The sequence below is a fragment of the Monopterus albus genome, unplaced genomic scaffold, assembly GCF_001952655.1.
Source record: "Monopterus albus unplaced genomic scaffold, M_albus_1.0 scaffold11.1, whole genome shotgun sequence".
Taxonomy (NCBI): Eukaryota; Metazoa; Chordata; class Actinopteri; order Synbranchiformes; family Synbranchidae; genus Monopterus; species Monopterus albus.
In genome coordinates, this window is record NW_018127891.1 from 970256 (window position 1) to 982148 (window position 11893).

Genomic DNA, 11893 nt, shown 5'->3' on the forward strand with positions numbered 1-11893 from the left:
TATTTAATATATTCCAAGTACCTCTCATGTTATTTTTATTATCCTCTAATACTTTAGAGTAATGTTGTTTCTTAAATCTCCTCAAAATCTCAATTAATTTGTTCTTATATGACTTTTATTTTTCTTCCACCTTCTTTGATCTGTCCTTTATGAAATACTTGTATAACGCATTCTTCTTTTTACATGCATTCTGTAATCCCTTACTCATCCACGGTTTCCCACTGTAATTCCTCCTCTTTTAGCCTCCTTACAGCATGTTCATTCGTCACCCTCCTATAGATAAGATTTGTTTTTGGCCTCTCTTTTCTATACTGGCCCTCATAAACCACAAATACTGGTAGATGATCACTAATATCATTTATAAGTAATCCACTTGTCATTTTGCTGTCAATAACATTGGTAAATATATTATCTACAGTATTAGTGTTGCATGCTGGGTTGTTACTCTACTTGGTTTTGTAATTTTTGGGTATAAACTGCATCTATATATTGTGTTAATAAACTCCTCAGTTCCTGTGTGCTTGTTAGGATTTAACAAATCTATATTGAAGTCACCACATATGAACATTAATTTATGACTTATTGTCAAGTAATTTTCTTCCATCCAGTCATTAAATTTTTCTATGCTGGCTCCAGGTGCTCTATAAATACAGCTTATTACAACATTTTTCTTTTTTTCCACGAGTATTTCTACAGTCACACACTCCAGCAAATTATCCACCACCCTTGACATTTTCTCCACTCTCTTATAACAAAAGTTTTTATCTATGTACAAGGCCACACCACCTCCCATCTTATTCTCTCTGTTTGTGCATACCAAGTCATAGCCATCAAGGTCAAAATCCATTCCCCTTACATTATTCATCCAAGTTTCAGAAATAGCAATTATATTAAAGGAATGTGTCAGACTACTAAGATAATGTTTTATACTCTGAAAGTTTGCGTATAAACTTCTGCTATTAAAGTGAATTAATGATAATTTGTTTTCAGTCTTAACATTGCTGTTAAACTGCTCATCCGTGTAATACTTGCAGTTATTTTCAGAGTTCATAAAAAAGTTTTTTTCTGTGCAATGACAAACATCCTGCCCCCCCTCCCTTATGAATTACTTTTCATATGATAGCTGATAACGTCATGGTTTCCTCAGTTTACCTAAGCCTCTACATGCCAAGTGCAATAAACCTGTATAATTCTGTTTAGCAGTTGAAGCAAAACTGCTAATTATAATTTTACAAAATCACTTTCCCGCTTCTACTTTGTGGCTCTCTGTCCACACTAAGCTGATGTTCTTATTGCCCAATATCAAAGGTTTTCCAAAACGGCCTGTAGAGTGTTATCAGTACTCCACACCAGCTTGCTGAGAGATATCCACCTTAACAGATGTTTGCTATGATGTGCAGTCTTGTTGTTTACCATCTAAAAAAGAGGATGGAGAAGTAGATGTTAGTTAATCAGGTGTTTAAGTGTATCTTTATATAATAAAGTTTTGTGGATACAAGTCATTATCATATGAACGTTGGTATTAAAAATATGGCGACTCAGTGTGGTATTTGAACCTACAACATACTCACCACCACCACCACCACCTTCTTTTTCAGAACAATACGAATCTTTTGTGAAATTCACACAAGACCAGATCATGCGAAGATACGGAGCCCGGCCTGCAAGTTGTAAGTATTGTATACCACAGTTTTGTTTGGAAGGACAAAAATTCTCAGAGAAACTACACACTTATTGTTGAACCAGTCTTCAGAGTGGAAAAATGATGATCTCATAGTTTTGTCTCTGACTGCATCAATCATTTCCTGTCTCAGATGTCTCCTGAACACACGGATCAGATCCCAGCTGCTTCTCACAAGATGGCTGCTCTTCTGCTCTCCTCTTCTACTAGATTTTTCTTTTATTTCCCTGCTTTTTTTTCTCAAAACTGTCTGGGTGCCATGGTTTATCCACTTTTAGTGCAGAAGTGGATTTTATTCTTCAAACCTATTGCTGCTGGCCAAAAGTTAGAAGACTCCAAAAGATAAACTGTGTATGAAGCCCCTTGTTTTTTGTTTTTGCCCTTTTCTTGTTCAGATGCTCATTCTGGAAATTCCGACTAAAGCAGATGTTTGTCAAATCTTTTGCCAGTGCTGTAGAAAAAAAGCTTATTGGCTAACGTGATCATTCTGTAGAACCTTCCAGCAGCTGTATTTAGTAGCTCCTGCTTCTCCCACTTCTCTTGCCTCCACCACACCCACTCCCTTCTCACAACTCTACCTGAGAATGTGGAAGTTTCTCCCTTTTGAAAAAAAAACTAATAAAAGTTCTGTGATTAGTTTCTTGTCTGGGATGTTTATTTAAATCAATTCTTTCAACATTGGAGCTTTAAGGATTCGACTGGGTTACACCTTCCTGTTGACAGATGGCACTTGAAATGGTGTTGTGGGTGTTCAAATGACCATTTTTGAGCACTTAAGGACTAAACAGTTGAGAATTAATGCTTATTCTACACTTTAAAAACAGTAGTCACAAAGATTATTTCATCAATAGCTGAAACTGTCAACAAAATTACTGTTTATATATACATTAAATTGAATTATTTTTAAGCAGAAATGTCAGACATCTGCTTCTTCCAGCTTGTCAGATGTGAAAAGCTGGAAGCTGGTGTTGTAAAATGAATGGGTGTGGGACTTCGGTCAAAAAAAGATGGCTGAAGTCATCAAACTTGGCTTTGAAAGACTGCTAAGATTCTGACATTTTATAGACAGAATGACAAAAAATGAAATTGTAGGGTTGTAAGAATATTTGTAGCCATAATCTTAAAAGACTTTACATAGAGTAATAGTTCCTGATGGTAAGTAATAATACTTGTCTGAAAGGAGTTCTGCCTGAGGTTCATTGTTATGACATCTGTGAATTTATTTATTATGCACCATATACACTTAATTGAAGATTGTTTCCTAGAAATGAGAGTTGATCCATGATCCCCTGGTGATTAGATGTGGTATTGTTTGTTGGAAATGTATATCAATAAAAAATGTTTTTGTTTATAAATAATTGTGAGCTCTTTGCTGCCAACTGCAATCTAAACAGTGACTACATCCCTTTATTAACAGTGGGTTCTACTGCCATCTGGTGGTACAAATAGGGTATAACCACAACTTCAAAAGCGGACTTGGCATTCGGTTCACTTTCCTGAAATGGATATTAATTAATCAGTTTGAAAATATTAAACCTTGGATAAAAGGAGGTCGCGTGGATTGCCCCTTCCACGGGCTGTGTGTGCGCACAGGGGGTCGTGACTAAAGCTGGACAGCAGAATATGCTGTCTGTGACGTCACCGATCCCAGGTGTGGCACTGGGGAACAGGTAAGTCGGACACCCGTATACACAGTCTGTTTGAAAACGTGTGTGCTGTAATCCTATCTAGGCAGGAGACATCAGAGGTTTGTTTGGGCGGAGTAAGGGAGTTCCGTACAGGAAAAACCATTGAAAAGGCTATAATTATCTCCAAGCGCTGTTGTTCGCAGGACCTCATGGGGACGGTCGGTTTGAAGAAGGGGCTCCGCGGGTATGAAAACATGGAGTAATGTATTGAAAACGGACGTAGATTATTATAAACCTAAAGTCTGTTGACTTGTGCTCTTCTTCAACTCTGGGTTGTTTGAATTAATTTAGTCGAATAAGGAGCATATTTATGCGTTTGGGACCGCCTGGAGCCACCTGCACTCTGTTAAAGGCCTGTGCCAAATGAACATTGACTTCACTGGAAGCTAAAACAAGTCAACTTTACTGTGGTGAGTAGTCTCAGTTGGGTTTTATTGTAAGTTTTGCACACCTAAGCCTCCTGAGGTCACCAACCAGGAGTATCAGCAACGCCCGGTAAACCGGAAGTGCCAAGTAGCAGACGACTGCAACTAAGTGTAACTTGCAGAAAAAAATTATGGTGGGAGGTAGATAAGTAGCAGAACTTGTACGTAAATTGAGAAATTAAATTTTATGATACTCATTACCTTTTACTGTATGTTAAATATTGTATTTTTACACATTTACAGTAATTGACAATTTTAGTTATTTGGCATATTCCTGTTATTACACAAAATATGTCAACTAATAAATTAGGGTATCAAGTACATTTTGATGCTAGAATTTAACATACCCATACTTTAGTAAAATATTCTCCACCGGCTTCTGTCCAGTCAAGGAAAAAATTTTAATGTTAATATGTTTGCCTCAGTGGTGGAAAGGATATTCAGATGCATTACATAAGTAAAAGTAGCAATAACGGTTCGAAAATTACAAGTGAAATGCATACCAAAAGTATCAAAAGCAGACGTACTCATGACGTGGAATGGTCTCCTAAATGTTTTGATGGTCTCATTTATGTAAATGAATATATCTTGAGTAAAACCTTTCTCTGTGAAGTATGGCCATCAGATAAACATATTGGAGTAAGTAACAGGCAGTACAAGCACAGAGTAGCTGAAAATTGAAATAAATAAGTACAATACCCATACCGAGAACAGAAATAGTCAAGGGATTACCATGTAGTATTACACCTGGTTTCGAGGTGCCCTGAATCATGATGGAGTCGTGATGAATCAGAAATGAAGTGGATAAATCCTCTACCACAGTACATGTAAAATGTATATCACAATATGCAATAATGTAAATTTTCTAGAAACTCGGCTGAGGACCTATTAATGGATAAACTAAGCACACAGGAAGGTTTGGTTTTAGTTAGTTCAAGGAATTTCAGTGCTTCATCATACTGTTGCAAAAATCACATAAAAATCCAAAATATTTCCGTAACTTTCAACATCACCCACAACGGCCATATACACCTGGGGATTTCCAGTGAGTGCTACATCAGTATAAGTGGCCTAACAAAGTCTCTGACGGGGGACCAGTGTGTCATCCCAGGGAAAATATTGTATCTTCATAGTTCCCTCTGCATAGTCATGACATACAATCTTGTCTGAAGGATGCCAGCAGTGATGGACGACATAGATGTGGAGCAGGAGGAGCCTTTACCTGTGGACAGAAATGGGAGAAGGTTTCAGAGTGAAGAAGACCAGCCTGATGATGACGGCAGGAAGCCGGGATGTTGTGAGAGATTCCATCAAACGGTCTCTAAATGGATGCTTCCTGAAGATTTGCACAGCACGTACATGGAACGTGCCAACTGCTGCCCACCCCCAATCTTCATCATCCTCATCAGTATTGGAGAGGTATGTATGAGATGTAATGGGATAATATGGATTCTGTCATCTAATTATACAATATGCAGCTTATATTTTGATGATGTGCTGCCACAGTACCAATTGCTGTATAGGTTTGCTGTGATTGTATTTAGCAGAGCAGACATTGAGGTGAAGTTATGGAAGCCTGGGTCGGAATGCCTTTTAAACTTGGCAGTTCAGAAGATGATCACTCTTAATTGACTGTTTATAGCTACAGTTTGTGAAAGTCTATGGTTTTCAAAGTCTTTGTGCTGACAAACCTCTGTACAACCCTGAGTGCTCATTTCTCTTTTGGCATTTATACCACTTCCTCAGATTCGTTACGCTCAGTCTTCACTAGCAGTCAATAGGCATGGTGTCAGTGAAAACGTCGTAGCTTTAGGTCAGACAAGACACACCATGTCTTTTAGACTTTTCGATTTAGTTCTGCAGAATGTGGGGAATCCGTGTGTGATTTGTTCAAAATGCAAAATGGGGGATGCTGTGGCGTCATTCCTCCATAACCATGTCTTAAAAGGGAGGCATAGTGAATTATTTACGCAGCATGGATGACCCCACATGTGGCGTTTATTGTGATTTTAAGCTAAGCTCACCATATGTGCATTTACATGCTTATAAATGTTAGATAGGGAGACTTAAAATAAAGTATTACCCATAATTTGTGTTTTTAGGTTTTCTAACCATTTGCACGCTGAATATTTATACTTGGGAATGGACACCTCCGTGTATGTAGCTCACAGATGCCCAGTGCTGCTTCATTTCAATGTGTTGTTTCTCAGTGTTCCCCTACTTTGATACAGATGGAAGCATTTAAACCTCTGAGCTGCTCTATACACTGGGGGACATTGGGGGGGTCAACTCAGTGGGGTCTCTGTCTTGGTAAAGAATACATGAACATGTGTATGTCTTATTCTCTCCTTCCATTGTCGTTTCCTCGAAACGAAAATGAAACTCCTTTGATGTTTTGGATGTCTGACATGTATCTGTTATTCTCTGTTGTCACTCAGCTGGCAGTATTTATCTACTACGCTGTGTGGAAGCCTCAGAAGCAGTGGGTGACCCTGGAAGAAGGCATTTGGAACAGCCCTCTAGCCTACAAGCCTGAGCGCAGGCAGGAAGCATGGCGCTTTATCTCCTACATGTTTGTCCATGCTGGGTAAGTGTGGGCAGGGCTGCTAGCCTCTTTGATTACATGATGGAAGCTTGAGTCAGGGCAAAAAGTGGACGACTTCCCACAAACACAACAGAAGCTACTGTTTGTGGGTTTTGTTTTTGATGATGTCAGAGTTGTTGATTCATTTCTGTGGTTATCTTTGAGAAAGCAGATTGTGACTGCTGCAACCCTTTGTTAGGATTTCACATTTTTACATGTCCCTCTGCTTTACAGCATTACTTCATTTTTCAGTGGTTGAAGAAGTACAGGTTCTTTACTTAAAAAAAAAAAAAAAACAGCAATAACACAGTGCAAGAATACTTTGTTACAAGTAAAGGTCCTGCAAAAAAAAAAAGTTTTTAAGTAAACATACAAAGGTATTTTCATCAAAATATACTTAAAATACCACAGGTAAAAGTGACACATTTGTGAGTGATGTGAGTAAAAAGTATATAATATTTGTTTCTGAAATGTAGTGAAGTCAAAATACAAAGTAGCAAAAAACAAAAATACTCAAGTTAATTTCCACCACTGTTGTTTTTTTTTTTTAAACCAGTGTACCAGTAACTTTCAAATTGCAGTTATCTAAAAAGGTGAGTCTTATGTAGATGAGTATTATTATCTTTAAAATAAATCTGCAACATCACAGTTTTTCATTTTCAAAGCATTTTCATACAGCTATATACAAGCCAGAGAGTCTGAATTTTCTGGCACATCTGTCAAAGCACTGCAAAATCACGAGTACATAAGCCACAGGAGCACAGGAAAACCAAAAATGGGCTACACAGGAAACTGCCTTAGCAAAGAGGAACGGTGATCAGTTACTCCAAATACTCACTGAAAGACATTTAACAGAATATTTGTTTAAAGAGGCTGGTGGTATTCTGTAGTTTTCTTATTGTCAACAAAATCCATGAAGAGACCAACAAAGAATTAACTGTTTCGTCTGTGTGGGCAAAGACTAATAGAGCTAATTCCTTTGTGCTGTGGACCCTCATTGTTGCCACATAGCTGCAGTGGTTGACATGTTTCTAAAATTACCTCGAGCACTGTAGTTTATTTTACATACAGTACATCTTCCTGCCTTAAGTAAGTCACTAGAACACCAAATGGATTTATATTCAGCTAAAAATGGTCCCTAACAACTACACTATTTACTCCTGTTTGAGTATCATAAAAAACTGTAATGTCCAAGTGTTAAAATAATTCTCCTGGAACCTTCTTTAAACATTTACATCTTCAGGTGAACAAGGGGGTATGGGACTAAGTGTCAGAGATGGGAGGGAGGGTGTTAAAGCATTGTTGATTGCGGAGTAAAAAAAACATCAGTCGTAACTTTTAAATCAGTCAACACCTGCTATTTACTGCAGCACCATCCTGTACATTTGTGTGATGTTTACCCTTCGTGGTCAGGTATATTCTGCTCATTCCTTATCTCTCCTTCCCCAGTGTGGCGCACATTGTCAGTAACCTCTTGATGCAGTTGCTGCTGGGTATTCCACTGGAACTGGTCCATAAGGGGTTTGAGGTGGGGATGGTTTACCTCTCTGGTGTACTGGCAGGTAAAGAAAAAAAAACTTCTTTCTGTTTGCGTATCAGTGTTTCCTCCTCAAATACAGCAAATAAAGTTTTGCTAACATAGCTATGCCCTCATCTATTTCCATTTGTGTTAAGTGCCGGCTGTTAGAAATCCCGCTGATGGTAAAGCTGATAATTTCTGTGGCTGTTTCCCCTCAGGCTCTTTAGCCAGCTCCATCTTTGATCCTCTGAGTGCCTTGGTTGGGGCTTCTGGGGGTGTTTATGCAATAATGGGAGGCTTTTTTATGAATGCAGTGGTGGTAAGTTTACATACACTTTAACAAGAGAACTGGTTGCATTTCTGTGTTCACTTTGTGTGACACAGGTTTTTGGTACAGACGGTAGTTTGGAGATCCTATGTTACAAAATAAGACTATGATTACAAGTATGATTATGTTTCTGACTGCAGTGTAACAGGGAACACATAGTTTTGCAGCTCCACAGTTTAACATTGTAGATATATTGTAGTATTTTTAAATAAATATTTGACATAAAGACATTTTGACTTTTTTGTGTGTATTATGAACCTAAACCTCTAGAAGGAAAGAACTGGACTCATTTTGTCTGATGAACATATACAGAAGTATTTCTAAAGAGCTCCAATGATTAGTAGATTCGCAGAATATTAATTGAAACTTTGATAAATGAATAATCATTTGTCATTTTTAAGTAAAAATGCCAAAACTTTGCTGTTCCAGCTTCTTGAATATAAGAAATTGACACTTCATCATATTTAATAAATTAAATATCCTTGGGTTTTGGCCAGAAGGTGGGACACAAAATGCGAGATTGTAACAGCAATTTCTACTTTTTTTGACATTTTATAGACAAAACGATTAATTACAAACTTAGTCAGTAGATTCATTGACAATGAAAGTGACCCATTAGTTGCAGCCACAGTTAGGAGATAGCATAGTGTGCACGTGGTCCCAGTTTACTCTCATTATTAGATTATTATATTTTTAATGGTTATTAATAATGGTTCATCATGTCAGTATAAAGGAATATTTGTGTTACTGAACTACTGAGAATCCATTATATTGCTTAGTCTGTCCTAACCAGCAGGTCTTCACTGTGCTATCGGCTATGTTTTTGTTTCATGCATCTTGTCAGTTATTGCTCATTGCAGCTGGTGTCTGTTTCAATTCGCAGAACTTCCGTGAGATGATTCCTCTTCTCGGAGTGTTTCGTATCGCTGCTGCAGTGATGATTAGTAGGTTCTCCTAGTTGTTTTGACCTAAAGGTTATATTTGTAACTGATGTACTGTAATCGTACTCCAAAATGTTTGATGTAACACTTTTCTTTTTCCAGTCGTTGCAGATTTTGGATTTGCCTTCTACAGAAGATTTATCAGTAATGAGGATGGTTTGAAGGTACAGAGAAAAACAAAGGGCCTTGCTGAACCTTTTCAGACACAAAAAGAGCCTTGAGAACAATCCACCCAATCCAGCTAACCTCTCCCAAGCAAACATTGTTTGGTTTGGTGACAGTTTAGTTCCCTTGTGGCTGCAGATGAGATCAGCAACTCTTGCTGGGATTTGATAAATCATGCAGATCCATACTTCTCTGTATGGCCATAAATAATAGAGAAATACATTATATCCACACATCTTTGACACATCCTGCTTCTCTTTTAAGTTATTAAGCCACTTCTAGAAATTTTTAACCTTGTCCTTTGGCTCCATAGTTTCAGTTTTGAAGAATAAAACAACTGAAAGCATATAGTATCTTCCTCCACAATGCGTGCTTGTCTTTCTAACTGATCACTAGACTACAGACCTTAAACAACAGATTCCTTACTCCCTCCATGACCTAGTTATATATCCATCCCCTTTTCTCATACTGCTAACTCATGTTGGCTGTTCAGATAGTCTTGCAGGTTTTCTAGGTGTAGACCACATTGCAGGGAGACTGGTGACAGTAGCTGAGGGTCTGTGTTCGGTGTAACTTTGACAATTTTGTCCCACACACTAAATCTAAAACCTAACTTCAATCTTTCTCCTCTCAGGTGTCTTTTGTGGCTCACTTTGGTGGAATTGTGGCTGGGATGACCATCGGCTATGTCTTCTTCAGCGCTTACAACACAAAGCTGCTCAAAGACCCACGTTTCTGGCTGTGTATAGCGGGCTATATAGCATTTCTGATCTTTGCTGTGGTCTTTAACATCTTGCTCTCACCAGCACCATAGGAGCACAGACATGAATTTGCCTACTTTATATTAAATGCTAAATTCTTCATGTCACACTCAGGAAGCTTGCATGTTTCAGAGCAAAGTTGCTTTTTGAGGACTTTGTGACTGTAGCACACAGGGTTTTTGTTTTCAATTTTATATCAAATGTTCCTGTTTTTAGAGCTGAATTTGAGTGTTCGAGTGCAAGTGTGCCCCCTTCTGTTTATGTGCAGCATTGCAGAAGGCATGCTTTTGATCTTAGACTATAAGGTTGCTTTTAAAAGTGAAAGTTTTTGAACTAACATTTCTTTTATTTCAGATATGGCCTTTGCTGTTTCTTTGTTTGTATGAATTTTGATATTTTTGCACTTTTTGTAATGTGATTACTAGGGCATTATTGAACATACTTATTTCCTTTTTCTTGGATAGGAAATAATTCCTAGGCTGATTAATAGAATAACTTTGTTTCTCTGTGATGTTTCATATCTTCTGTTAACTCAACATGGACTCCTACAGACTCCCAGTATTCCTTAACATGTGCCTTAAACACCATGAAATCCCTCACCATATTAAACACAATGTAATGATGATATCACATTAGATCACATTTGTGCCAACACTAACAAGAAGAAAATATTTACAAAGTAGTCTCATGAAAAAAAGAGATGGATGTTACCCCTTCTTTAAGCACAAGAGCTGGTCACAGTCAAGCCTTGGCCTATTGCCATGTTATTGTTTCAGTCGCATCTTGTTGACAGGACATGGCTAATTGCATGTTGAATTGTAAAGTTTTTGATTAATTGGGCAGTTTTTTTTAACCCTGGAATCCACTGACTTGATTGTAAAATTAAACAGTCATGGAAATCATGCAATACTCAACAGGGAAAATATTAAACATTAAGTGTAAGTTATAGTTAACAAAGTGTACTGTCACTAAAGTCTATAAAAGAAAACTCTGGCATACTGTGTGTGACAGGGAGCATCAGGTACCAACTGAAATTCAGAAACAGATCTTATATAAAATGTAACTACTTTATTCAAGGTTACAGAGAAACTATGAGCAAAGACCGGAGACCTACACATTGTTTTGCCTTTCTACAGCTCAATGTTTAAAGTATGTTTAACTAGAAAACTGCATTTTCTGAAGAAAATGAGTATGGATGCTGAGTGCTGAAAAATCGCCCTGTAAATGCTGAACATTTTGACACATGAATGCTTTTGCTAGCTGAAAGTATGCTGAAGTTGGAATTTTCCCATTCATTTGAATGGGGCAAGATTTTCAAAATAAAGCTAAATATTTTAAAAGTATGAAGTTTAGTCAAATTCTGAAGAGAAGCATGAATGTCCTTGAGGAGCTGCACATTTTGATAGCTGAAATTATGCTGAAGTAGAATTTTCCCACTCATTTGAATGCGGCAAGATTTTCAAAATAAAGCTAAATATTTCAAGAGTTGCATATACTAGCATAATTTGTGTAACTACAAAGACCCGGTGTTTCCTTTTTTTCAGTGTGTATGTGTGCCTGTATTATGCACACAAGTTAATTAGCTTAAGAAGTGGAGGGCTCATAAGTAATGCTTAAAAAGGTGAAAGGTAAATAGATGCCATAGCAATAGTGAACTACATTAAATGGCGTGCCAAGAACAGCTGTTGTTTCATACAGCTGTGCAAAGACCTGGGATTAGGGCAAGATTTTCAAAATAAAGCTACATATTTCAAAAGTATGAAGTTTTGAAAAATTCTGAAGAGAAGCATGAATGTCCTTG

General features: G+C 37.6%; 2 protein-coding genes across 2 annotated transcripts in view; both read left to right on the top strand.

Annotated features, from left to right (window-relative positions):
* akirin1 (akirin 1) overlaps positions 1–2317 on the top strand; it is a 12109-nt gene extending 9792 nt beyond the window's left edge. The window contains exons 4-5 of the mRNA XM_020590255.1: positions 1599–1670; positions 1815–2317. Coding sequence (XP_020445911.1) covers positions 1599–1670; positions 1815–1825 — 83 coding nt within the window. The 3' untranslated portion in view covers positions 1826–2317. The remainder of the gene's footprint in view (positions 1–1598; positions 1671–1814) is intronic.
* Positions 2318–3327: 1010 nt separating this feature from the next.
* rhbdl2 (rhomboid, veinlet-like 2 (Drosophila)) lies at positions 3328–11293 on the top strand. Its single transcript, XM_020590190.1, has 8 exons — positions 3328–3351; positions 4967–5213; positions 6233–6381; positions 7828–7940; positions 8116–8216; positions 9109–9169; positions 9269–9330; positions 9966–11293. The coding sequence occupies exons 2-8, from the start codon at positions 4968–4970 to the stop codon at positions 10143–10145; spliced, it is 912 nt and encodes a 303-aa protein (XP_020445846.1). The 5' UTR covers positions 3328–3351; position 4967; the 3' UTR covers positions 10146–11293.
* Positions 11294–11893: the final 600 nt, after the last annotated feature.